A 22,615-nucleotide genomic window follows, 5' to 3' on the forward strand; every position below is an offset into this window, starting at 1 on the left:
GAGCACAGAGGGGTGAAAGGGGAGGCTGCTATAGATAGAGAAGAACAGAGAGAGACCGAAAGAGATACAAGAGGAGGACATGGACAGAAAACAGGCGAAAAAGAGGAATATATATATAAAAAAGAGAATGGAGAAGAAGAAGCAAACCAAGGGAGCAACAGAGATCAATATGGAGAAGTGGGCAGTGTAGAGGAAGAGCGAGAAAGGCTGAAGAGATGAAAGGCTGGGTGCTGATTTGTTCCCTAACTGGAGAATTGAAATTGATCTGAGAGACAAGGGTGTGTAAGTGTGTGTCAGTGTCCTGTGAAGTGTGTATACAAGCATATTGGTGCACAGTTGTATATACCTCTATGAACTTTGTGTGGTGTGTGCCTGTGTTCATGCAGGCATTATTAGAGAGAGGGGGAGACGGGGCGTCAGGCTGATCGACTTAAACAAGCAGAGACCGAGCAGCGCACACTTCTTGACTTTGGTCAGATACGATTTAATAAGGGTCAGATATTTTAAAATGGCTATTACTGCTGGGTCACATGCTATCTGATTGAGTTTCATATACTTAAAGTGCAAGGTCAAACATTTTAAACCCTGGCTGAACTTAATTTCCCCTAATGTAGCTCAAAGGAGACGAAAAAGAATTTGATCTGTGTCGCTATGTGCATGTTAAAATCCAACCCTTTCTTTGAGATGTAGTGATGAGAAACGATTGTTGCATATTGATTGTGTCTGTGTGAGGGGCTGTACTGCATTGAGATCATACAATAATTATGAATCATAAACACACATCACATCCTCCATGTTCAGACTTTGTAGGCAGATTAATTATTCACAAAGCGGATTGTTTAAGTCATTAAACATCTACACTGAAGCACCTCTGGTCACCTCTCCCTGGATCATGTTGTATCTTTATATGTAATAAGATAGATTTCTGTGTGTGAACACGATAATGTCAAAAGACTGTTTATCTTTTAAAAGACAAAACCAAAATCAAAATCTTTTCCCTATTCATGTCCGGCCTACATTTGTACTTGTTGTTATTTTTGTGTACTGAGGTTTTAACCCCGCCTTTCCAAATCTGTTGAAGCATTTTTTGAATTGCAATTTAGACGCATAGTTTCCATAATATCTTGCTTGATTGAACATTTCAGTGATCTTGCTTTGCAGATTCAGTGCAGCGTTCCTACATCTTCCTCTGGAAACATGTTCAGTGGCTGTGCAATTGGTTTCATTTAGTCATCAACCATATACGGTACTCTAACCGTTTTTAGCCGTTAACTTCAGAAAATTGCTTATCCTCAACAATGCTTCATTGCCAAAGATGTTAACACATTAAACAAGACATTTCATTGCACAGGACATAAACCAGCATACTCCCTGTACACACACGACTCTGTAGCCACCTTTGACTCGAGCACCATCATATGTTTGCAGATGTTACAGCTGTGGTGCCTGATCTAGCAGTATAACAAAAGCCTCAATGAAATAGGAGTAGAGGACCTGACCCGCTGGTTTCAGGACAACAACCTACTCCTAAACTTCAGCAAGACTAAGTAGAGGACTTTGAGAAAAAATAGGGAGGAAACTATGCATCCTTTAATATCCACAGGTTCTCTTTGTTGACAGCTTCAAGTACCTTGGTTCCTCACCAAGGACTGTTTCACGTCAGACAGGGAAATCCAAATACTCAAACAGTGAGGAACTTCTATTCCTGCACCCGTTGAGAGCGTCCTGACGAGGAACAACACCACCAGCATTAGATATTAGAGGTAATGATCATAAATCAAACATTATTCACATTATCATTCTCTGACCAGACAAGGATTTTCAACAAGGCCTGAAATACCGGGACTTCTCTGCCGCACCACAAAACTTCTAAACAAATTTAGCGTAATGCAAATATTGCACTGTGATATGTTGCAAGTATTATGCTCGGAAAATACTTAGGAATCCGACCACAATAACATTTTCCCCCTTGAAATTGGAAAGAAGGTATCGGAAGAACCAGGTCAGAGTCCCAGTATGAGTTCCTCCCCTCAGTCCTCTAGGATCCTAACCCCACTCCCAAGACATCTCACTGGAATTGAACCTTATATGATTTTATTGTTTGATTGATTAAAAAATATGACAATACACAAATGATCCTCTCCTATTGTTATGCGGGGTGTATCTCTCAATTATAATACAAACTACGATTGGATTTCAATCCATAAAATTACTCAATGCTAAAGCTCCACCAATCTAATGGCTTTCTCATCGTATACACATACACACACACTTGACAGAGAGGAAGAGCAGGATATTAATCTCCCCTGTCAGTGTGTCATCGCTAATGACTTGTTAGCCATCATTTCCCCAAGGATGCCACGATCCTTTCAGACCTGTCCAAAAGCGGCGTTGATCACAAGTGGTATCACCACTATTCTGAGCACACAGTTTAATCACAGTATGACTTGTTTCCCCTATCACAGGGAACACAGGAACATTGTTAATCTGTCCATTCCTCTCTTTCCTCAGACACAGACCTCAATTTAGCAAACACAAGTAATTAATATGTCACACAGAGTCTATACCCAAATCATACATTACCATGTACGAGTTTATTCCCTGGAACTTTCAACACTGTGATATTACATGTTTTATTAAAATCCAACAAAACCTTGAGGGGCTGGAATCACAAAACCATGAACAGTTTTCCATCTATCTGTTTCTGAAATGTATTTTTAATATTTGCAGTAAGTTATAAGTCAATCAGGCATCTTTGTAGGGTACATTTTTCTTTCCATATTTTAGATATGAAATATTTCTACTTCACTTTAAAAGATAGGTACTGTATATAATAACTTTAAAATAGTACAGCTAAATGGAGAATACAGAATCAGGGTTGGATCTGTGGTGTATCGCTACAAGATGCACCTCAGATTCAAATGGGTTATCTTTCAAATGTCGCAGTGTTAGCAACATGACCTTAAAGATGACAGGTGAGACAGTGAAGTTTACACCTGTTCTTCATTAGCATTGTCATTGTGCATCATGGACGTGGTTATCTTTTAGCTAATCACAACTAGACCTTCTAGCATGGTTTGAGGCCTACCATGGATGTATAATGGATACAGCGTCGGAGGCGGGACCTTGTGCATTCCTATGAGAGCTGCTCATTGGCGCATGAAGACAAAATGACATGAGATTCTCGAGAGCACCCATCATGCCTAGCTGTCGAGAACATAGACATACGTTCTTATTATATATCCATGGCATAGAGCATGCGCAGTTGAGTTTCCACTTAAGCTCTACTCTTGGCTCAGTAGAATGAATAGAGAGAGAAAATAAATCTGGATTCAGCTGTTAGGACATTTTACAACTTTAAGGACCTACTGATTTTAACAAGGAGTGTAAAAGGGTTTATACTGGGTAGTTTATTTGGTTTAAAACCGATTTACAGACGCCTCTTTCCCAATGTTAGTCAATGGGAAAAAGTATTTCTGGGCCAGGTGACGTCACGGACTGATACAGAAGTTGTAGTACCCGCTGTTTGGCAACTACGAAAATGTCCCTCTAGGTCCAGAGCACTTCCTGGGGGCTTGAGACGTACGCGTTACTTGATTTATTCTCGCTATCAAAGTATAATTTCAAACCCTAACACCTAAAACGTACATTAGGACACAGAAATGTCAGTAGCCTACCGTATTTGGCAGGACACGTAATGGCCCGTTCTTTTTCTCCCACATACCTAGACAACCAGTACCCGCAACATGTTAACCGCCAATCCTTAAATTTTCTTAGCATATCTTTTAAAAATTCACTGTGACTTTAGATGATTAAAATGTCCATGGTTTATTTAGTCAACTAAAAGTACTTGATTAAGGTCAAGGAAATATCGTGGCTTTGGTTAAATATTGAAAAGGTCATTTCATTCCACCATCTGTGTTGACTTTTCATTAAGACCATAATCTTAGCCCTCTTCCCCAAAACGTATCTTAAGGTGGCCTAAACCTCTTTATATAATCTGTATGTTCTGTATCCGTGCTGCTTTCCCTTTGTGTCTCACTTCTGCCTGTTTCTGTTTCCCTCTCCATCTGGAAGGAAGGAGTGAAGAAAGTCATTCTCATTCAGCACGGCAATTCACAGTGCAATCATAGGGAATATGCAATTAACGGGGAAAGCCTTCAGTCAATAGCGCGTTGTGTGTTCTCATACACCTCGTTTACCCTCTACTTTTTCTTCACTCCCCTTCCTCCAACTCCTTCCCTCCATTCCTCCAGGGTCCTCTTCTTTTTGTCGAGGATCTTCTCTGCTCTCCTCCAAGTTTAAGCCTAAATCTTAACGGAAAAGCTTCATTACTCCCTCTCTTTCCTGATCGTCTTGCAAATCATTTCTCATTTAACCACATCCCTTACCATCATCATCATTACCACCCCCCCACCCCCTTGCATCCCTTTCCTCTTTACAGTACCTCTCTCCCTCCCACCAGCCCTCACGCTCTCACAGCTTTCATCATTATCATCACCACCTCCTCCCAATCTGTTTACTCTCTCCACCCCCACTCCCTTTCCACCTCACTCCCTACTTCAGTAACTCAATGGCATCCTAATTCAGTTCTTCCCTCCTGCTTTTTTTTACACCTATTTTCCATTTTCTCCCCAGTGCGGCTTCAAATGGCTCAGAACCAGAAAATATGAAAGTTTCCCCTAACATCTCTCTGGAAGCTTTAACGGGATGAGTCTTCTCTCCCATTCACTATCAATGAAAGCAGCTCAGAGTTAGTCTCTCACTGACATCATCACGCAAGTGTTTGTGGGACTCTATTGTTTAGCTCTTGGAGGAACTTGTACATGTTCACAAATTTAACATTAATTCCTCTCCTTCTCTTCCTTTTAATATCCTCTGTTCTGCACCTCCTTATTTCCCGTTCCTGCTTCTCTGACCTATTTCATAATCGCTGCCTCATCTGAGCAATTATACTTCACCTTTTCCACCCTCCTCCCCTCTTCTCTCCCCTTTCTCCAATATTGCAATCTCACACTGGTTCCTTCATCAGTATTTGTCTGTTTGACATTTTTGATAGTTATTCTTTTCCTTCCTTCCTTCCTTCCTTCCTTCCTTCCTTCCTTCCTTCCTTCCTTCCTTCCTCCTTCCTTCCTTCCTTCCTTCCTTCCTTCCTTCCTTCCTTCCTTCTTTCTTGTAATCCGTTATGTCGGGAATATGTCATATCAATCAGACTGTAATTACCAGCAGACAAGTTTGAAAATACTTCGACGGCAGGCTCCTAGTTGTAATTCCAAGTCAGTGTTATCAGGGAATATCCGAGAGCGACAATATCATCCACTTGGTGAAGAAAACTGCAGAAGGGCAAACAAACCTTTGACAAAATTCTGCAAAAGGTCCATTCTTGACAGTTACATCACAATAAAAATGATTATTAATACAATTGATTAGTTTAAAAGGAGCTTTACACTGTTAGGTTGTATATAGTTCCATTCATAGATTAAGAAGCAGCACATTCATTAATTCAAAATCTATTTAGCAGCTCAGAGTGATTGAAATATCATGCCTAACCATCATTTTCAGTCTGTTAGAGGTAAGGTGTTTAACAGATGGGCGCCCAAACCAGTAACTCTGACAAAACCATTCATTGTGCCAAATATTATTTGAAACCTGGTATCCTAGTCATTCCTTTAAGTTAATTAAGGAGTTTTGTCATATTAGAAAATATGTAGGGGCCTCCAGGGTTAATAAGTCACATTGGGACCGTTGTATTGATGGAGTAAAGTTGGAAAAGTTAAAAAAATTTAGGAAGTGGGGGAGGTTTTCTGTTGAGAACTTGCTGGAAACACCAAGGAGCTTTTTTCTATTATTCTCTTGTATCTTCTTCCACTTTTTTTCTCCTCCCTCTCTTCCTCTTCTTGGATTTCTTTCCCAAATTGCTTTGCCTCCTTTTGTTCTAGCTTTACCCTGACCAACCTTTGTCTCAATCATGTCTGTTAGTATCATATATACTGCATTATCACTGTTCATCTTTGTCTCAAACGCTGTCTCTTTTATACATACAATACACATTATATGAGGAGATGCTTATATACCTACACTTGTTGTTCCTTAAATACAGTCTTTGACACCTTTCCCAGCCATTATTAGGACATCTTAATTGTGAATAATAACTGTCATAGCACATAAATGTGAACAAAAAGAACACCATTCTCTAAACATGAATACATTTGCCATTAAATAATTGTAATATTCACATAACAATAACCCATGTACTGTAACTGTGATCTAAAATAAAGTAGAATAAATAATTTAAATAAGGAGAAAAAGACAAAGAGAAAAATATGCCTCTTTCTATCAGTATAATTTTCTCCTTGCCTCCCCGTCTATATGCTCTCCTCTCTCCCTTCATCGTCTCTAAAAGCTTTATGTTTGACTTTGAGCTCTCTTTGGTGAACAGGTGTATCCTGTATAAGCTCACTGCGAATCACACACAAACACACCGCCAGAAGCACACGCACATAATTCACCTCCAGGGCCGGGTGTTTGTATGGGAAGACTATCTTGGGTATGGTCCAGCACAGCTAAGTAGTTCAACGTTCGGTTCTCATATGAATGAGACTTCCTAAAACTTTTTCCTGTCAAGTAGAATAAATAAAGTGGCTCACCTTGAGACCTGTGCTCATTAAAATGTGCTGGTTTCCCTGACCTGTGGGGACTCAAGTTGAGTCAATTAAGGCTCTCTTCTGTTGACCCTGTCTCTGGAAGATATACTACAGTTTACTCCTCTTCTGAGTCTTCAAACACAATCGCAAAAGGTTTTTATACCTGGGGCCAAAGCAAACTCTCGCTGCACAGCCTGTGGTTGAACCTAGAGACCAGCATTATTGGCTGTACATCATTTTCGTTTGGTTTAACTGTTTAGCTTTTGACACAGCTTACCTTTTGCACTCATTTTATAACTTCTTAGTCAGATGCCGAGGAATCTGGAAGGCAGGCTTAATTAAGATGCCATAGCACCGATGCACATCTCATATTTATGATCAACAGCTCCTTCTTTGAGACCATTTGCTGAACCTTCTTTGGTTATGGCTTTGTTCCGCTTTGTATTATCCTACATTGATTATACCTGGGTTTTGGAATGTTTTTTTTAACCTTTTTATTCTTTTGTTAATGATATTTGTGGGGCTTTTTTTTCTTATTATTAGTATTATTATTGTACAATGCAGACGAAGATAGGAAATAAAGGGAGAGTGACAGAGGACAAATTCACCAAAAGAGCTACAGATCTGATTCCAACCCAGAACAATATCTTAGTAAAGGGATTGCCCCGCTTTTGCTATTTTTTTAATATTTAATAAACAACACAATGATTTCAAAAATAAACTACATTTCCACTTAAAAAAACGAATCGACTTATGGCACAAAAAAGGTGAAAAGGGCGATTTAATTTCAATTAATTTAATTAATTATTTTTTTGTGAGAATGTTTGTAAAAAGCAAGACCTTTCATGTCTGACTACAATACGTCAGCAATCTAAATTGTTGAATAGTTTTTCTAATTTAAACTTTTAGACAACATATTCTGGTTTAATGCTGAGTAAAGTTTTCACAAAAAAGCAAAAGAAAATGTGGGTTTACACTAACAGCCACCAGTGACTCATGCTCAGTTACCCTTTGAATCTTCCAGTAGCTCTAATATATTATAAACAGATGTTGAGCTAAGTGCCAATCCTGGCCCCTGTTGTTGTTCAGAGACTTTTAAAAACTCACAGGAAGCATAATGCTGTTTCACCAAAAGTTGAAATATTTTAACTTATAACCCTCTGTGGTCTGAGCTGGAAAACATGCTAAACTTTAAAGCAGCTGGAGACACATAACAGTACTTGTTTTCCACTGAAGAGGAGGAAGAAGAAAACAGAGGTCTCCAGTGGAAACACAGCCTCGCTGCCTCTGGGAACTGTGGAGGAAATGATTGTTAGTGAAAACGTCGCTCTTGCCTTTGACTGATTTTTACTTACCCGTTAAATTACAGGCTGTAATCAACCAATAATGTTACCCACCGTTAAAAGAAGGAGAAGCCTCCATGTTGCAGCTTCATCCCGTTTTTACCCTAATAACAAACGTTGATCACAAAAATACAACCGCTAATATGTCCTCTGTGTTTATGTGCATTTAGATCTGTAATTAGCACATTAAGTTATAGATAATCATTAAATGCAATGCTATAACTTTCCTTTAGGGCCTATTTTATTTGACTTTGTTGAAAATTAAGGATTCCCAATCATTCCTGTGTGATCATCTTTAAAATAATTAGGGTTCTGGGCCTGAGTTTTTTTTAAATAACAACGCTTACCTATGCATATTTACTTCTGTCAGGGTGTATTTAAAGGCTACTGCTTTAAATATCTAATGTACATTTTGCTCTATATTCAAAGCAAGAATGTTTTCTATTTAAAAAGATAAATACACAGTCAAGAAACCAGAACACCTCATATGAAAAAGTTACAAACACCATTATCAAAGCAAGCAATCTTTTTTCCTTATAAGAATCATTAAAGAGGAATATAGGCCTGGATGTACTTGGAGTTTCTGCATAATGAGGTCAAAACTAAAAACACAGATGCAGTGTTAGGCAATATTTTCTTAGAAATGTCTTCTTTTTTCAATTAATGTTGGTGCAGACATGGGTTTGCCATTTATTTCTCTGCTGTGAGGTGAGCAGTTCCTTGCAATACAGGGAGAAAGAGAGCACTCTAAACATGTTCATTAGTTCTCAGAAGCTGTGTCTTTCTAAAGGAGCTGTAAAGGGTTTTCTTGGATACTGAACTTATACATTACAGCAGTACATATCTGAAGTTACATCACCAACCAGTGTTTGTTCCACCTGTTATTATTGTATATAACTATTTTTCACTACACCTTATGCTAACCAAAGTTATCATGAAACGGCTCCTTTGCTGTTCTTGAGAGGCTGTGCGATATGTAAATAATATACCAATACTATGATATTTGAGTAGATTGGATATAATTTGGCATTGGTGTTGTCCTTCCTGGTTTGATAGGCTGTATCACATTGTAATAATGCCCTTCTCTCAACTCCTGGATTTGTTTTGTTCTGTTATTTCCCTTTAACCACTTAGTCATTGCTGCATTTGGACATCACTGATGATTATTTAACAACAGTCTAATTACTTTTGATATTTTGTGAAAGCACCAATAGTTAGAATTAGAATATCAACACAATATTGATTTTGAGATATTGCTTAAAGAAAATGGTGGATTTCATTTTTCTCTATACTGCCCAGCCCTACTTCAGAGTAGAACATCTAAGATGGGTCTAGGCTGCTTCTGAACAACTGCATGATTTCCATTAGCTTTGCTTGTTATTTTAATCCATTAATGTGAATGGGGAAAAGTTGCCAAAGCTGTGCTATGTTGGAACATTTCTCGATTACCTGTGTTCTGCCATCTTTAAAGACCTCATGACACGTGGAAAATAAAGTAATATACATACACACATTGAAAGTACACATACAAAATAGTCACTTGAAGTTGGTTTTAATCATTATGATAGAGAAATTGAGTTTGTACGGCCTTTTAAAAGTGCGATTTTTGCGATCTGCTACCGACCTTCCTATTAGTCAGTCACATGACCTATGACGTACACTCCGGAACGGCTCCTTGGTCAAGACACTATCCCACCTGTCACTCACGACTATCCTGACACCTGTCAACAACATGGATTCTGACAACTCCGATTCATCCTCGGATCCTGACACATTTTTCGAAGTGGCAGAGTCCGACCCAATGCTGGAGGACAATGTGAGGGGCGTTATGCCCTATAGATACGAGCCATACTTGGATGAGTTGGAGCCACAGGGTTCTACGGAAAGTTCGGATGGCGAGGCAGAAGGCGCTGTTGGTGGTGCTGCTGTGGCAGACGGTCGGATGCCTATGGATTTTGGCAGACTACAGCACGTGGAATGGTAACTTCCTTCTTGTTCACTTTTCTGACAATGAACACTCCGTAAGATATTGTACTTTGTAATATCCACCACAACCAGCGTTTGCACCAGCGAGCATGTGTGTGTGCAGTCTGCCTCCTCACCTCCCAGAATTAGCCAAATAGTCACCATTACTAGCCTACAGATCGCAAAGGGCCATTGTTGTTTCCCGGTGCTTGTCATAGTCTTAATCTTTATTTAGTTATGTTATTTTTTTTGAGAGCGATGAAAATACCAATTAGGTCTACTATATTAGTTTGCCCTGCGTCATACTCATACAGTAGCCTATGCTATAACCCAGTAGTAGCCTATGCTATAACCTAGCTCCTGACCAGTGGCCATCCTTCCGCGATTAGGCTAGTTCTACGTCGGCTTTTCACGCGAATCAACCCATGACATTGACACTTTGTAAAGTTCTGTGACAATTGTAAGATTGTTTCAAGCCCCTTGCCTTTATCTGTTATATTTTAGGTGTTCTTGTGGGAGATGTGAGCCAATGCCACTGGTAGTGGAGTCGGTGTGCTGCCGCGAACAGTCAAGAGTGTGCGAGAGGAGAGAGGAGGAGGGAGCAGACACCCGCTGCATCACAGAACATTCTGGCTTTGAGCCAGTTTGTCTGAATCTGCATGTTCTGCGCACCGCACATTTCCACTATCGGCAAGAATACGGGGATGTAGAGGGAAACGAGTGAGTATACAATCCTATTGTAAAATCATTTGTATGGACTAGTAGGAATTGTATGATTTGATATCACCAATGACGTAAATGTATGCGTAAAACGAACTGTCATGTAGGTTACAGTAGGCCTAGGCCTACATCTAAAACACCTGTGTTTTTCTTCTGATTTTCTTTCAACTTTTAGGTGGAAGAGGTACACTGGATACAGACAGTTTGTGCGATGGTGCTACGAGTACCTGGGAAGACATGTCAGGGTCCCCATACCTTCCTGTGTGGTGTGGTGTATCCGGAGAACTTTTCCCTCCATTGATTACAGGGGGTTCCAGGACACCAACAGCCCGTGATGATACATGTATGCTGTTAACTTGTTAATTTTGTTTTTTTAGTTTAAATACATGAGTTTGTAAATACATGAAAATGAATGTCAATACATGATACCTCTGGCTTCACATGAATGTGTCTTCATTTTTACAACTTACAACAGCTTACAACAAATAGGCCTAGCAAATCAATTTACACCTTCACCATGGAAGGGTAGCTGATATTTTTGATCATACGGTGTCTAAGATGTGCTGTACTTCAGGGACAATGCAATACAAGCCCACATGGATAAGGGGGAAAACTGTAGCAACACAGACATACTACACACCCTGTAATGACACTTTTCAGAACACCAAGGTGAGGATGGAGCAGGAGGTTCCCAACACAGTAAATCAAAGCACTCACGGCAAAGATGAAATTAAGTTTGTGTTTATTCCATTCAGTCCGGTTCTCATGTGTACATTTAGGTGTTATTTGTAATGCTAAAGCGGGTCATATGTGCATTGACTGCTGCCCTCTTATCCGGCTTTTCGAATGATGCATTGAGTGGCTCTGTAACAGGGGACGGGTCTGGGATGTCAAAGTCATCACCGTTGTAGTCCTCACCTCGACACATGGCCTCCACCATCCGCATCAGCTCTTCAGCATAGCCTGTTGCAGAGGAATATGGGACAAGGTTCAAATTAATCCAACCATAGATATGACACACGACTATGTACATCTCAAAATACAAATCATATCTGCAATCAACTTTCTATTATGCTTACCAAAAGATGGCTCCTGTAAGACTTTCCTCACAATGTAGCCGCCCTTCTTATACTTTGGATACCGCAGGTTGAACATCATCTCGCCATCGTGTCTGCTCCGCTGCTCCCTGTTGGCATTCTCGTTGAAATGCAAAGCAGCCAGGATCCCTCTAAGAACAGAACACAAACAGAATAATCAGGAACAAGATGACCATTCTTAACAGCGAAACATAAACAAGTCAACCCAAAAGAGCCCATGTTACCCCTCTATTTATCAGGTTGCACTGCCTAACAGTGGCTGCCCAAACCAGGCACAAGGCCCTGACCCTTGCCTACAAAACCACTTCAGGACATGTACATTTCCTGTGCACTGCAAATGTTGCAAGCTGTGATTTTGTCCTCGATTGTAAGTCGCTCTGGATAAAAGCGTCTGGCAAGTGTAATGTAATAGAATGTAATAATGTCCTAAAAGAATGTTTCACGGAATATTTCTTTGATTACCTGCTCTCCATCCCTTTGTATGAAAAGTGGCACATCTTTGGCGCAAAGTGGGTAATCACGCTATGGAATGCTTCGAGGTAGGATGTCTGGTGTGACGGGGACAGGCGTTGTATATCTGCACACAGCCTCTTGTTCCGGATGATCTTCTCCACTTCAATAGACACCTTCGTATCTGAAGAACATTGTACAAAATACATGTAAATTATGCAACATGATGCAACATGATACTGTGATCACAATCTCTGTAAAATAAACATTAGGAGTATACTAACGACAACTCAGCCACGGTTTACGCTGTTCCCTGCCTTCCAGGACTCCGTGCGCACAAGAAGAGAACAGTCCCTCGAACCCGGTGTGCCTGTTGTGGATGTGATCGATGACTGATGTCCATTTGTCCACCACAAGTTGTCCACTGCCAGGAGGCGTCGAGACCACGGACCAGTACAGATGGTTTATAATACTTCCCACCCAGGGTTTGAGGTCCTGGCAACCTCTAGTTTGTCCAAGGCTCTGCAGCTTCTTCTTGACACCTGAGTAAACATGTGTAGATGAATAAATAAATAGAAATCTAATGTACTGCTTGAAGGTCTTGACTCCAAGGGCATAACTAAAACCCTTTTTAGATACATGAACAGCCTGTAATAGCCTGAAATAGGCCCTGTCCTCCACACACACAAGGATTTCACACATAAAATTTGTCCAAACCCAAAAAATCATATCTTTCAAAAAGGAATGTCAAGGTAGTGCTTCAAGTCTCTCTTAAAAATTACATTAAACAGGTTTAAACATGTTGCACTTACTCTTGGCTACATGCCATATGTCAAACTGGTGCGTGATGTCTGGATGGTCCTCTCTAATCATCATGTTGATGCCTATGTGTCTGTCTGTCACGAGAGTTCCGACATCCACAAAGCCCTGGACTTTCTCAAGGGATCGCTGCAGTCCCACTTTCTCCATGTGGTAGGACCCTCCAACCTCATTGCTCTAAAACATAAAAAGCAGGAGATTTTGATGAGCATAACATTGACTAGTATAAAATTGTCCTTACTACGACAGAAGAGTGTGTTTTCTATACTGGGCAGGACTCACATAGAGGCATAATACATCTGAAATGTACCTGTACAAGTTGTACGTCAATAACAGCTGTTTTCCGGAGCTCCATTGTTGAGTAGGTGCCGTACTTAGCGCAATGCCCTGGGGTGTCGGCACGCCCGTCACCACCACACACGATGGGTTCCCCTTCTGCCTGTAGCAGACAGAGCATGGCAAACTGCTGCTCGCCCCAAACTCGCTTCACAGCTTTGAAAAGCACCTGGTCCTGATGTCTGAAGAACGATCTTTCCGACATCACAGCAACGCCCAATCTGGATAGGACACGCAGCACCTTGGTGACAGTGGCCCCACTGAAGAGAATGGCAGCGGACAACAACACATTCCCAGCTGCTGTTCTGCCGAAGAAAGGTTGACTGTTCCATAGTCCTTGGTTCCCACATCCCCCGCACTGGATGGTGACCTGCAACTGTGTTCCTACTTCTTTACACTGCCAGGACAGTGACCTGCTCCCACAAAGTCCACAGCTGCACCATGTTGACAACAGCGTCACCAGGCATTCCCAGAACACAAGAAAAACGCTACCTGCTGGCGCCTCAGGTGGCGGCACTGGTGGAGTATTGTGTTCAGGACTCTCTTCAGCTGAATCATCAGAGGACGGCAGCTTGTAGTCGGGATCATCTGTCGACATGTTGTCATCTGAGTCAGAGCCACAAGAGGTTGAGTTGTCGGTGTTGTGAAAGCAAAAGCAGTCATCCTCAGTCTGAGTCCCAACAGTGACCATTGATGTAGTAGCCTGCACACCTGGGGAAAAAACAATGTTTAGTATATAGAAATCAGTGTCAGCTTGAAGGAAATCTTCATTCAATACACACAACTTTTTGTGAAGCTTGCTCGCACTAGTAAATTTGTAGATTGTAAAATAGTCTTTTCCTAAGACAGATAGTTTTTCCAACATTCTTGTGTAGATGTGAAAATAGATGTTTGACATAGAAAAGGATTGTCATTAGTGATGTATCTATCTACACAAGATGCAATGCTGAAAAGACCCGTTTCCCCGGACATCTGTTTGGCTAAAATACGTACATAAATGATAAAATACCTTTAGTCCGTCCCCTTCCTTTGAACTGCATAGCCACCGTCCTTGTTGGTGGCCTCAGACACACTTGAACGGAAAAGTCACTGTGCTGATCTTCTGTTGAATTCACCTGAATAAATAAGTAAGTAAATAAATAAATGTGTGTATACATATGTGTGTGTGTGTAAAAGTTAAAAAAAAAAACTAAAAAATAGAGTTTCCTTCCAACACAGGTAACCTAGTAAAAAGTAGACCAGTGTATTTGTCTTACAATCAGCTGATTCTGCACTGGTTGAATTGAGTTTGTGGTGGGTCCTTGTTAGGTTTTTAGTGTTTTTCAGTAATGACAGTCCATCTATCTAGTTAGGTACAATGGAGTAAATGGTGTAACGGTTATGTTATATGTGCTACTGTTGTAATTACACCACAAAAGTACTTTTACTTTTAACACCTCTGGAGATGGTGAGGGTGAAGGTCTGAGAGAGGGGGCACTGGCACTTGATATACTGTAATGCTGTGTGTAGTTAGTCAAATAAAATCTTTAGTCAGTAACTTAGTTGACCTGAACGCTTTCCGAAAACTTACATCAGTAGATGGGTCCCCGTCAGGAAAGTCATCGCTTTCCTCTTCAGCAACATACTCAGACTGGCATTCCTGTAGTACCTGAAACATAAATAAATAAATCACAAGATTTAGCGTGAGTTGGAGGGGGAAAAAAACGCTACCGCAAACCTAAAACAAACACTTGAGACTTGACTTTTTGCTAACACTCTGAGGTGAACTTAGCTGAATAGCTAAAGCACTTAGCACTAGTAGCCAGCTGAGCTGAAGTGTTCAGAGCTAGCGCCAACTTCAACTATGAAGAACCACCGCAAGCTGTTTACACAGTGCCAAACACTCATTCCTTTGCATTTCATTTCCCTTCCATTATTAAAATATAGTCCAAAATAAGAAGGTACGTACCTCCAATCTCTGCCTTTTCTCCAGAGCATGAGACCTCCGGCTCTTGACGTCGCCGTTCGCCCCCGGGGCTAACCTCGAGCTTGTCCCTCGATGAAATATACGCGGAACCGAATTGGGCAGCAAAACCTTCTTCAGACGAACATCAATACCAAGCTGCTCCTTCAGAGCGGGGATCGAGTCGTAGCACTCCTCTTCAAAATGCGCTGAGCAAAGTACAGACGACGAGCTTGGCTTCCATACTGTTCCTTTCGGACCAGCTCTTGTCCTACAAACTTGTTGCGTCCAGAGTTCACACAAAGCAGGGTCTTTCGGAAACCGATGAAGGGTAAAACCGTTCTCCCTGGTGTTTGAACAATACGCTGCAACACACCGCTCAGGCATGTTCTCAACAAAAATATTAAGAACAAAACTTTAAAGATGCTAAAACTGCGAGTACGACTTACTGTGACTAGAAATGATCAAGGTCAAGGGTGGCAGCAGGTGCAATCAGGTCTAAAAGCGTTCCGGAGCATACGTCATCTTTATGTTGGAACGTTGTCAAGACACTGGCCTGTGGATTTCAGTGGCTTGCGTACAAATTTCGAAAATAACAGAGAACCGGGCATATTTATCACAATTATGTATTTCAAATCGAAAATAAAAGTTATTTTAGACTAAATAAAAAAAGGTAGTCTCTAGGTGTCATGAGGTCTTTAATGTACTCTCACAATGATGCCTTTAGAAAAAAGTGGGATAAACATCAGACTCTACTGGCAAATAAAACGGGATGGTTTTGTTCTGATTCATTCTGAACTCAGGATAAGTGGTGTATATAACCTTGAGCTTGATCTTATACTATCATACTTCTGCTATCTTTCATTTATGCCTTCTCTTCTGTTGTCAGTCTCCTGCAGTCTGTCTTTGACCAGTAGGTGGCAGCCTGACTACACTCAGCTGCAGCAAAGAGCTGTCCATGGTTCTGAACTCATGTTCTCTCTTTCTAGCTTTCGCCTCTCTCTATCCGTGTCTATCTACAGTATCTGTCCATATTTGTGTTTATCTGTCTGTCTCCCATCTTGTCTTCTTGTCTCCTTGTCTGTTTCAGAGCTGCAGCAGATGTGTGTTGTGTCAAACGACCCTCTCGTCTAGGTCGAAAACGACAGTCTTTTTATGAGCCTACACTGTTATGAAGACTCCCACCAGTCGATGTAGAAAATGTTTCTTTATACATATATATAAAATGACTAAACTAGCCCTATGCACAGAGCGCTACCAGCTTGATGGATGACTCACAGTAATGCTGTGAAATGGCTCAACCCACACACACAGCCACTCGCTAAAACACACACTCATACTAACTATTGCAGCACAACACCCGAGCAAACCCATACTGTATAAACCCATGTAGCACACACACACACACACACACACACACACACACACACACACACACACACACACACACACACACACACACACACACACACACACACACACACACACACACACACACACACACACACATAATATGAAAGTTGAGATGGGTAACTATCTTTTCAAGGATGAAGGAGGTGCCAAGTGGAGCTAAATCAGTGTGGATTTGAATTGTCTAGATTAGCAACAAATCTATTTATGAGAACAATTTAAAGCAACAACAAGCTGCTGTATCCTATAAATCCTGTAACGTGGACTTAAAGACCCCAGGGGGCTGTTAGAGGTCTGACGTAAAATGGGGATTAGCCCAAATTCAGTGTGTGGAGTAGCTAGCACTATGCTTTCTGATTATTCCAATAGCTAAATGCTATCTCGTCACATTTGAGGAGATTCATTTATGTGTTAAGAGTGAACTGTTTCAACTTTAATAAATGCTTTTGAGATGCAGTACCATTAATGACAACCAGGTTCTACTTTAAGCTTGTAAATCCTTTACAAAAGTGCATGAATACAATTCTGTCCAGGACATTTCCCGATGTTCTGAAATGAAAGAATGATTTGAAAGGAAACAAACATTAAACAGGTATTAGGACCAAAGAAAAGACCCATTTAACAGGGTGGTTGCCTGGTTGTCTGCAGTCACTGCCAAGCTGCCAACAAGTAGTTCATTCTTATCTAAACTATTAAAAAAAAACTAAAAAAAACTATGGGTGATTTGACAGAAAAACACCTGCTGGGAAATACTGTAATGGGCCAAATTTGTAGTGATGTGTAATTTGCATTTGCCTCTAAACGCTGCTGCTGTTGGTCGTCTCGGTGGCTCAGCGGGCTAAGTCTCCACGTCCCGTTTGTAGCGTTGTAATCTTGTTAGCGTGATCCTCTGCACATGCCACTAGGGACCGGGGATCAATAACTGGCTTGTGGCTCCGTTTGGGGTTTCATGCACACACACACACACACACACACACACACACACACACACACACACACACACACACACACACACACACACTTGAGAGATGAGAGAATCAGAGTGGTGTTTATTTGGCACTAAGATTGATTGGCAAGAGGGAGAGGGTCGTTATTTCTTTTGTGTTTAACATCATGAGACCTTTTTAAATTATAGAGTCTGATAATGTGCCTGAAACATTATATATAAATATATCCTTTTCCTCCCACAACTTTTGTTCTCCCCTTTATCCCCACTCCTCCTCTGACTTCCTCCTATCCTTTCTCTCCTTCCGCCCCATTTCTTGCCTCCTACCTGATCCCTTCTCTCACAACTCTCCTTTTTCTTCCTTCATCGCCTTCCTACCTCATTCACACGACCCCTCTTCTAAAACTAATAACACCAAATATATTTAACATAATGCTTTAAAAAGCTCCTCAAAGGTACTTAAAAAAGCATTAAACTGTTTAGTTGCATTAATTATCACAGCTTCAAATATGTGGATTTAAGTGCAGTTTTGAAAGGGGGATCGAGGGAGAGCGTTTTGGGGGAGAGAGTTCCACGGAGGCCCTGTCCCCCCTCAGGTCCAATGCTATGAGGGGGTGAGTAGCATGGGGAGGTTGGCATTGGAGAATCAAGTTGCGGGTGGGAGTACATCAGTGCACGGAAGTGGGATGGGGCTAAGTAATGGAGGGCTTAGATTCCCAGTGAATGGGAGCCAGTGCAGGACTGTGGGGATGGGGACTCTGTGGGCATCACTTGTTCCTAAACACTCCTGTCCTCCCTTTGTTTCCTAAACCCTTCCTCTCTCTTTCTTAATATTGATATTCTTGCTTATTTAAGACTTTTTCACCTTTCTTTCCTCCCTGAATCTGCTCCTTAACTCTCATTCAACCCCACATTCTCTGTCCCTGCATTACTATCTTTCCTTCTTTTGTTTCCTCTTCTCATTCCTTTCTCTCTCATTTAAACTGTCCCTCCTACCTTTTCCATTTCTTGATATTTCTTAATTTTCCCAACTTCCATTTGATTCCTCCTTCCCTAGCGTAGTCATTCCCTCCTGCAACACATCTTTTATTCTTTCTTTTGAAATTGTTCTTTGTGTCTGTTTCTTGTTTCCTTTCTGCCATCTTTCATTCATCCAACCCTCCTTTTCCCCTTTCCTTCTTTCATTTCATGTACTTCAATGAAATGAAAACAATTCATGTGTCCTTCTGTCTTCCTGTACATTGTTCTTTTCTCCCCCCCTATCCTGCATGCTCCCTCCCTTCTTTTCCATTGCTGTCTTTCAATGTTTTTCCTTCTTCCATCTGATTCCTCCCTTCTTTCCTTCCTTCTATCCCTCTTTCATCCTTTCTCCTGAAATTGTTCTCTTTGTCTTCCCCTCTTATTTTCTCTTCCCCTCTCTGTCAGTCTTTTCTACTCCCCCCTCTCCTCTTTCTCTCCCTCCTGCCATCTGTCTTTCATCCACCACTTTTTTTCCTCTCATCTATGTGTTTCATCCATCCCTCTTTTCTCCTTTTCCTGAGATCCATTATTCCTGCTTCTTTCATTTCATCCATCACTTCTTGCCCCACCTCTCCTTCTGTCTTCCTTAATGTTTCCTTCCCTTCCTTTTTTCGTGTTTGTCTTTCTTTACTAATTTCCCTTCCTTTCTCTTTTCCTCTCATTCCTTAATTTTACCTATTTCGCCATCCTTAAGTCTTAACTCTGTCCTTTTCATGCTTCCTCCTAACCTTTTCCTGATCTGCCCTCCCTCCCTTTTGCCTATTATCTCTTGGAAGTCTTTTTCTCCCCTCCTCTTTTCCTGACTTGCATATCCTTCTTCTTGTCTTTCCTTAACTATTTTGTCCTCCATTTAAATCCCATCATCCTTCTTTCCTCTCAGGTTCCCCTTTCCTCACTCTTTATTCTCCATATGTCCTTCCTTACATCCTTCCTCCCTGTTGTCTTTCTTTCTCAAGTCAGTTTCCACACTCCTCTCTTCTTTATTGTTCCCTTCCTGTTGTCATTCCTTTACTCTTTAGCCCCCTTTCTCATCATTTTTTATCACTCGTTCCTCCCTCTTCAGTAACTCTGTCTTTACTTCTTCCGTATACCGTTCTCTCTTTTTCTCTCTGCCCCCTCCATCCAGGACTTTTCCTCCCTATGTTTTACTTCCCTGAATTGCCTCACTCTCTCTTTGCGTCTGCCTTCTCATGCTCTCTCTCTCCCCCTCTCAGTCGTCGCTCGCTCGCCGTGCTGTGCGGACCTACACCAGCCACCTCTCTCCTCTCCCCCTCTGAATCTCTTCATCTCTCTCTCCTCCAGTCCTCCGCTCTCTGCTATGACAGCTCACACCAGCAGCGTGTTGCCCGATCTCAGACAACCGACAACCTGTCAGCGGTTATCCTGTCCAAATGTTAACATGGACATGTGTGTGTGGGATATTCGTGATTGATCTTAGGGTGTAATTATTATTTTTTGTAAAAACGAAAGAAAAAGGAGGAGGGGGGGCGGCCGTCCTCTTTTACCCCCCTCCGCTTCCTTCAGCCAAGCAGAGCGGCAAGGTGGGGAGAAGGCTTTAAAATTAAGCCAGCTTGGATTTATTTAACAGCAAAATGACGGATTTGGGAGTGCCGGAGCTGCTGCTGATGAAGAGGAGGCTGAATGTGAAGAAAAGCGGCAGGCTGAGACGCGACCTCCCGCTTCTCCTCCTGCTGGGGCTCCTCTTCGGGGATTTCTCCTCGTCCAAGGGTGAGTTTCGGAGGCTTTCGATTTGTCTGCGTGTGTACGTGAATGCCCGTGCGCTGGCATGCGGGCTATGTGTGTGCGCGCGTGTTGGAGGCGATCTGAATATTTGCAGGTTGGTTTGTTTGAGGGAGAGGAACAGACTGGTGTTTAATTCGTGCCGTTTCGTTGTTGCGGACGCCGTCCGTGTGTGTGTGTCTGCTCTGTGAGTGTGTTTGTAAGAGGGAAAGAGTTACGTCTATGCGTGTGTGCTCGCTCTCGCCTCTCTTGGGATGACGTGCGTGTGTCCTTTTGTGCGTGCGTGCAGAAGAGGGAATGAGAGAGCTATCGCATGTGTGTGTGCGCAAGCATGTGTGTGCGTGAGAGAAAGAGAGCAGTGCTCAACTTCGACACAGTATTACATCTGGGGAACAGTGAAGGCATCCTCATTTTTGGGCCTGCTTGCTGTGCAGATATTACAATGAATCAACCAACTTAACAATCAATCACAGATCACTTACACAGACTTCCTGCAGCTTCTTCAAGTGAAGACTGCAATGAGGGCAATCACATCTGAAACAGAAACATCTAAACGTCTTGTTTGGTATGAAGCAAATCATGGCTATAAATGAATAACCTGTGTAACTTTAAATGAGCAGACAGAAAGAGATGGGGAGGAAATCTTGCTGGAGGGAATATAAAGAGGAAATCCCACGCTCATTGTGTAATGTGATTTTGTGATGTTACCACACACAGAGGAGCAGTTGTCTCTGTGGAGCTGTTGACAGTATGACTGGGGATTGATGCTGTGTGTCAGCAGGTTGGTTTTAGTAAGCATTTAGAGACCGAGGAGGTTCTTCATGTTACAGTTGGATAGGGAGGAAAGTGTTAACATTCTACTCGTTTTGTGGGAGCATTACTGTTACTCTGTTTATCAATAGCTTCTCTGTGTGCACTTCTCCTCCCTCGTTTTCTCAATGCTTGTCCCTCTGATTTTCTCTGTCAATCTCTCCCTCTCCCATGAACACATCTGTCACATTTCCCGCTCTGCGATAAAGCACAAAATTGTTTCTAGTAGTGTTAAAATTGTATGTGTGTGACAGCATTTTGTTCTTGTGCAGTGCTCATGCATTTCCCTTCCCCACTGATCTATTTCTTTGTGTTACAGTCTGTGCATTTATCCTGTGCATGTGTGTCTTTGGAGGCGTTATCTTTATCTGTATTTCTCTGCCATATGCAGGCTCTCAGGATGGAACTAAAGGAATTTGAATGAAAGTGTGATTGTGGTAGAGTTGTGTACGTTGATGAATGTGATTATGGTGAGTTTAAGGTGTTTGTGATTGAGGCAACTGCTTCTTATAACCTGTGATTTATCTTTCATTCCAATCTATGTGCACTTGTTTGTGTCTGTTTTGTACGCGGTTTATCAGTTTGAAAATTTGCATTTATATTTGACAGATTTTCCCCGCAACAATAATAACCAGTTTTGTAGTGACAGTATGTGCGCTGCACATTCTATATTAGATTATTTTGATCAATTTCTTCCCCAAGAAAATGCAGAACATGTCACAATTTTTTATCCATTATCTGAAAACCCTGACCATGACAACAAATTAAGCTTTTCCATGTCAATTATTGCTGTGTGATGTGTGCATCCCTGCAGCTATTTTAGTTATGACGTTATTGTATTGAGAGTTAAACACAGAGGAAGACACTATGAGAAAATGAAAGGGCAGACTGACATCTGGAAAGACAGAGGGAGGTTGGCAATAATTTATTTCGTCAAACCTGAAACCCCAGATGGTTCCCAGCCTTTTAAATGTGATGTTGCACTTTACTTTCCAACACACAACTAATTATTGATATTCTGGAAATGTCACTTAAGCAATGTCATAAAAAGTCAGGTATCTTCAGGCATGAACTGAAGAACAAATAAATTAGCCAGGCATTATGAACATTAAGGAAACAGGTCTATGATGTTGGTGATTCTTTTTTCAACATTTAACACCATTCAGTTACATGTTCTCTATCTCAACCCCTCAGTTAACTTCTATAAGGGGATGTTTATGCTTGGCTTGTTGTACTGTAATTAGAATTTCAACCACTAGTAATATTAATCAAGAGCCTCAATCTCTAATAAATACATTTGTTAATTCATAAAACTATATGTTTAAAAAGTCAATCACGGTTATACACATTTTTTTGTTTGTGTCCTGCTCCTT

General features: G+C 41.3%; 3 protein-coding genes and 1 long non-coding RNA gene across 4 annotated transcripts in view; 3 read left to right on the top strand and 1 right to left on the bottom strand.

Annotated features, from left to right (window-relative positions):
- Positions 1 to 16,734, top strand: part of LOC134863863 (uncharacterized) — a 59,392-nt gene extending 42,658 nt beyond the window's left edge. Inside the window, exon 3 of the long non-coding RNA XR_010165724.1 lies at positions 16,407 to 16,734. This is a non-coding gene — a long non-coding RNA (uncharacterized LOC134863863). The remainder of the gene's footprint in view (positions 1 to 16,406) is intronic.
- LOC134863079 (uncharacterized) lies at positions 9,454 to 11,636 on the top strand. Its single transcript, XM_063881351.1, has 3 exons — positions 9,454 to 9,967; positions 10,457 to 10,672; positions 10,848 to 11,636. The coding sequence occupies exons 1-3, from the start codon at positions 9,720 to 9,722 to the stop codon at positions 11,005 to 11,007; spliced, it is 624 nt and encodes a 207-aa protein (XP_063737421.1). The 5' UTR covers positions 9,454 to 9,719; the 3' UTR covers positions 11,008 to 11,636.
- On the bottom strand, positions 11,398 to 16,014 carry LOC134863078 (uncharacterized). Its single transcript, XM_063881350.1, has 9 exons — positions 15,323 to 16,014; positions 14,945 to 15,022; positions 14,384 to 14,489; positions 13,349 to 14,085; positions 13,032 to 13,215; positions 12,504 to 12,761; positions 12,232 to 12,403; positions 11,752 to 11,900; positions 11,398 to 11,635 (listed from the first exon to the last, which is right to left on the bottom strand). The coding sequence occupies exons 1-9, from the start codon at positions 15,701 to 15,703 to the stop codon at positions 11,448 to 11,450; spliced, it is 2,253 nt and encodes a 750-aa protein (XP_063737420.1). The 5' UTR covers positions 15,704 to 16,014; the 3' UTR covers positions 11,398 to 11,447.
- A 3,550-nt stretch (positions 16,735 to 20,284) lies between the features above and the next one.
- Positions 20,285 to 22,615, top strand: part of LOC134862870 (CUB and sushi domain-containing protein 1-like) — a 343,579-nt gene continuing 341,248 nt past the window's right edge. The window contains exon 1 of the mRNA XM_063880971.1: positions 20,285 to 20,420. Coding sequence (XP_063737041.1) covers positions 20,285 to 20,420 — 136 coding nt within the window. The remainder of the gene's footprint in view (positions 20,421 to 22,615) is intronic.

This window comes from Eleginops maclovinus, chromosome 4 (genome assembly GCF_036324505.1).
Source record: "Eleginops maclovinus isolate JMC-PN-2008 ecotype Puerto Natales chromosome 4, JC_Emac_rtc_rv5, whole genome shotgun sequence".
NCBI classification, from domain to species: Eukaryota; Metazoa; Chordata; class Actinopteri; order Perciformes; family Eleginopidae; genus Eleginops; species Eleginops maclovinus.